The sequence below is a fragment of the Cucurbita pepo genome, unplaced genomic scaffold (assembly GCF_002806865.2).
Source record: "Cucurbita pepo subsp. pepo cultivar mu-cu-16 unplaced genomic scaffold, ASM280686v2 Cp4.1_scaffold000290, whole genome shotgun sequence".
NCBI lineage: Eukaryota > Viridiplantae > Streptophyta > Magnoliopsida > Cucurbitales > Cucurbitaceae > Cucurbita > Cucurbita pepo.
Window position 1 is genome coordinate 41,679 of NW_019646538.1, and position 4,260 is coordinate 45,938.

General features: G+C 35.3%; 1 protein-coding gene across 1 annotated transcript; it reads left to right on the forward strand.

Annotated features, from left to right (window-relative positions):
• Positions 1-2,957: 2,957 nt before the first annotated feature.
• LOC111784888 (sigma factor binding protein 2, chloroplastic-like) lies at positions 2,958-3,910 on the forward strand. The gene is made up of 2 exons (XM_023665430.1): positions 2,958-3,479; positions 3,745-3,910. Exons 1-2 carry the CDS (start codon positions 3,007-3,009, stop codon positions 3,752-3,754), a joined length of 483 nt encoding a protein of 160 aa, XP_023521198.1. The 5' UTR covers positions 2,958-3,006; the 3' UTR covers positions 3,755-3,910.
• The last annotated feature ends 350 nt before the right edge of the window (positions 3,911-4,260 follow it).

Genomic DNA, 4,260 nt, shown 5'->3' on the forward strand with positions numbered 1-4,260 from the left:
AATCTTTTTTATCGATAACCTCAGACCAATCAATCGAATATTGATTAATACGTAATCGAGCGAACACTACTTGAAAATGAAAATGGCTCTTCTGCTCAGAAATGAAATGTTCCTGGAAATTCTTGCTCCCATTGGACCATTTGTATCTATATGCATTAGGATCCCGATTCATGGATCTCTCGGTTCGAGAAATCAAAATAAGAGGATCGAACCATTTCTTCTGACCCTTTTTCAAATTTGATAAATGTTGGTTGATCGTATATTTCATTATAGTTCTATGATTCAGAGTATCATTTCCTATTTGATCCCTTTGAATTCCATATTCGAAGTTGCGATCGGATCTATTCATTAAAAAGAATCGATTCAATACATTTCTTATGTACCCATAGGTGTTATATTGGATTTGAATCAGATTTCGGATCAATCTATATTGATTGACTGCCTCCATTATGTTGTTGCTAGCAAATACCACTATTTTTTGTTTTGGATCTTCCAAATCATTCCCGGGGGAGGTCCGGACCCATTTTTTTCTGATCCTTCGATAAAAAGATTCATTCTCTTCATAAAAAATAGGAGGTAGAACCAATAAATATTTCTTTTTCGATTCATCCCTGGAGTTGAATACCTCATTCAAGAATTGTTTTTGATCCAATCCGTATGAATCAATAGAAAAGGCAAATCCCTTATGGGAAAATGAATCTTGTAGCGAATACGTTCTTTAGTTGGGCTCCCGCCCCCTAATAGAGGCAGAAGCCAAGGCCACCGCGCTTTCATTCTTAGATCATAGAGTTGCTGCTTCCGGTACGACATCATGCTACGAGCTATTCGAGTCATCCACTCTGGTATAAATTGAGTGGAAATGGGGGTCTGTCTGGGTTGCTCTTCGCTCCTCTCTCTCAAAAAGCATTACTGGGGCAAGTTTCGGTCAGGTACATAAAGGGTACGAAGAATGCATTGCAACTTATGCATGTAGATATATGTGGCTCGATCACTCCATCATCGATTACTGACAATAAGTATTTTTTTCTTACTTGTTGACGATTATAGTCATTGGATGTGGGTATACATGCTCAAAGAAAAAGGGGAGACATTATATGCGTTCAAGAAGTTCAAAAGACTTGTTAAAAACAAGTCTAATCACAAGCTCAAAAAACGTGTGCACCGACCAATGTGGCAAGTTCTTATCGTAGAACTTCTTAAAGTTTTATGAAGAGGAAGGTATCAAATGTCAACTCATTACACCGTACATTCCAAAAAAAAAAAAAATGGTATATTTAAATGAAGAAATAACACCGTAATGAATATCATGATAAGCTTACTCAAGAACATGCAAATCACGACGATTTTTTGGGGTGAGGCAATACGACATGAGGTTTATCTTCTAAATCGTTTAATGAAAAAGGCATTGGATACTCACACGTACGAGCACACTTATGAGCATGCAGATGATGGGACCTATCATTTAAAATCATCTTCTCTTAGGTGGCTTTCCAGTCTGGTCAAATTGGATGTGTAGTACTTGTACACATGACCCACACGTACGAGCATGGGCCCACAAGGCGGGCTCGCACACCTCCTGGTTCTGCTCGTCAGGGTAACTTCTCTAGGCTGTTGTCGGATACTCGGAGGGAATAGCGACCGTCGTAGCATCATGATAAACATGATGATCATTTCAGTCTCATAGTGTACTTGTCCGTACTCATCATAAAGGAAAAGTATCCCAATGCACGTGAACGTACAATTATGCATGAGGTCCCATATTTTCCATTGTAATAAATCATGCAAGATAACCCATTCTTTCCTTCTATATTACGCTCACTAATATGCATGCATAAACTTTCATAAATCATTTCATTCATAACATAACTTTCAATCATAGCATGGGTTGTGCTTCCTAACTATCTTTATTTTAAAATATTTCATAGCATGTCATAACATATCATTGTTTAACATAACACATCATAATGCATCATGACATCTCATACATCACATAGCTTATTGTGCATTTATACAATCATATAATTTGACATACATATAACTATACATTAATAAAATGACATCACATCACAAAGCATATCACCCACATAACATATGCAAAGCCACTAGACATGCATCATCATACATAAAACAATTCTTCCAATCAGATCGATATAGAGTCACTTATTTAGTTGGTCTAGGTTGAAGCTACTACGACCTCTTGATGCTAGCTTAACATTGCTCTTCGAAATTTAATTGTACTTTAACGAGGACTACAATCATAATTAGAATTCTACCCGAATTGACTAGCCTAATTTATCATAAAATAATTTAAACTAGCTAAACCTAATTTTGCATAAAATAATTTAAACTTATTCCAACTCATTTAAAATTTTAAACCTAATTTAACTTTTAAACCACCTAAACCTAATTTTCTACAATTTAAACGAGCTAATTCTTATTTTTCACAGCAGTGTATAAACTTGACTTCAAATAATTTAAACTAGTTAAAAAATAGTCAGATTAATGTTAAATTTTTTTGAAAAGTTGAAAATGGTAGGAAAGAATCAAAAAGAATTCGACATATCAACACTACCAAACCAAAATCATAAAATTTGGGTTAGGTTAGATTTTTTTTGGGTTCGTTAAACTTTTAGAAAATAAAAAATTTGTGTTGGTTTTAAGGTTGACATTGCTTTGGTTGGGTCAACCGACCAAGTAGAAAATAGAGTGACAACCTAAATGTATCTTACCTTACTTTTAAGATTATTCTAAACGTCAAGAACACACCACTGTTGTAACCGATATTAGTGATATATTATAAGTCGGTAAACGTTATTTGAGTGGTATGTCCTTAAATTTGTCCAAAATACGTTCCCCTCAAACGCTGGTTGTCGGCGCTTGGCTTTCCTTCTTCCCCAATTAATTTCTTGTCGGTTTCCTCCCTATCCCAATCCCTATATTTTCCTTCACTTTCTCTCCTTCTCTCTCACACCCCAAAAGAAAAAACCCTTCTTTTTCCCTTCCAAAATGGACGGCAGCACCGGCACCGGCACCGGAAACAGCCACAGACTCCTCGACGGCGTCCACCGGCGAAAGCCCACAAAGAAAACCAAACAACCCAACAAAAACAAACCCATCAAAGTCGTGTACATATCCAACCCCATGAAGGTTCAAATCAGCGCATCTGGATTCATGGCTTTGGTCCAACAACTCACCGGCCAAGACGCCGACTTTCCCGACCCCTCTAACTTCCCACCCGCCGCCGCCGTACGCGACGCCGCCGCCTCCCCCGACATCCACCACACCACGGCGGATGCTGATCTGATGATGAATAACAACCCTTCACTTACTGTTGAGATTCCAATGGAGGATGACCCCTTTCTTGGCTCTTTCTATGATGACATTGAAGATCTGATTTTCCCCCCTCCGGTGATCGGAAACTACCCTGCGCTGCTTCCGGCGGCGGCGGCAACGGCGGTTTTGTATGAATCTTATGCAAGGTGAAAAAGTGGCGAAAATCTTTAAATTATCTCTTTAATTTTTGCATATTTTGTATATGAAATTAGAGAATAACAACTATTAATTATCATATATTATATATGTTTTTATATTTAATTTCGCGAAAAAATTAGGAAAAAAATTGAATTATGAAGTTCATAGTGCAAGTTGATATTTAAAATTTTATAAAATATTTAAAAAAAATATTTTGATTTTGATTTTTCATGAAATTAATGGACCCAAACTGTACCTTTTTTGTTTGGTTAGGGTAATTTGAGCAAGTTGGGGAAAGGATCGAAGGGAAAGGGAATTGGGTGAGCCATGGAATATGATGTAACTCAACATCACAACCAAACAAAACCCTTAAAAGGTCAATATTTAAAACTTTATATTATTTAGATACAAATAATACACATTAATTAACCTTTATTTATACTAATCCTTTTTTTTAAACGTTTAAAAAGTGTCGATAATTTATTAAAAAAAATTATCTTAAACCAATCCGAGTTGGGTTAGATCGTTCGAGCTGTGTATTCAAATTTTTGTTTTTAATCAGAGTAAAATGTTAGTTTGTTCAATATTTATTTATTTATTTATTTTGAAACATTTAATTAAGATTTTATAACTTAATTTGAATATATAATATAATTTAAAACTATTTGTAAAAGTTGTTGAAGCATGATCATTACAAGCAAGTCGATATTTTATAAGTTAGTCGTAATTATAGTTCGGTCAAAAATCTATTTTATATCTATAATTATAACTTTCACCTTAAGTATCAGT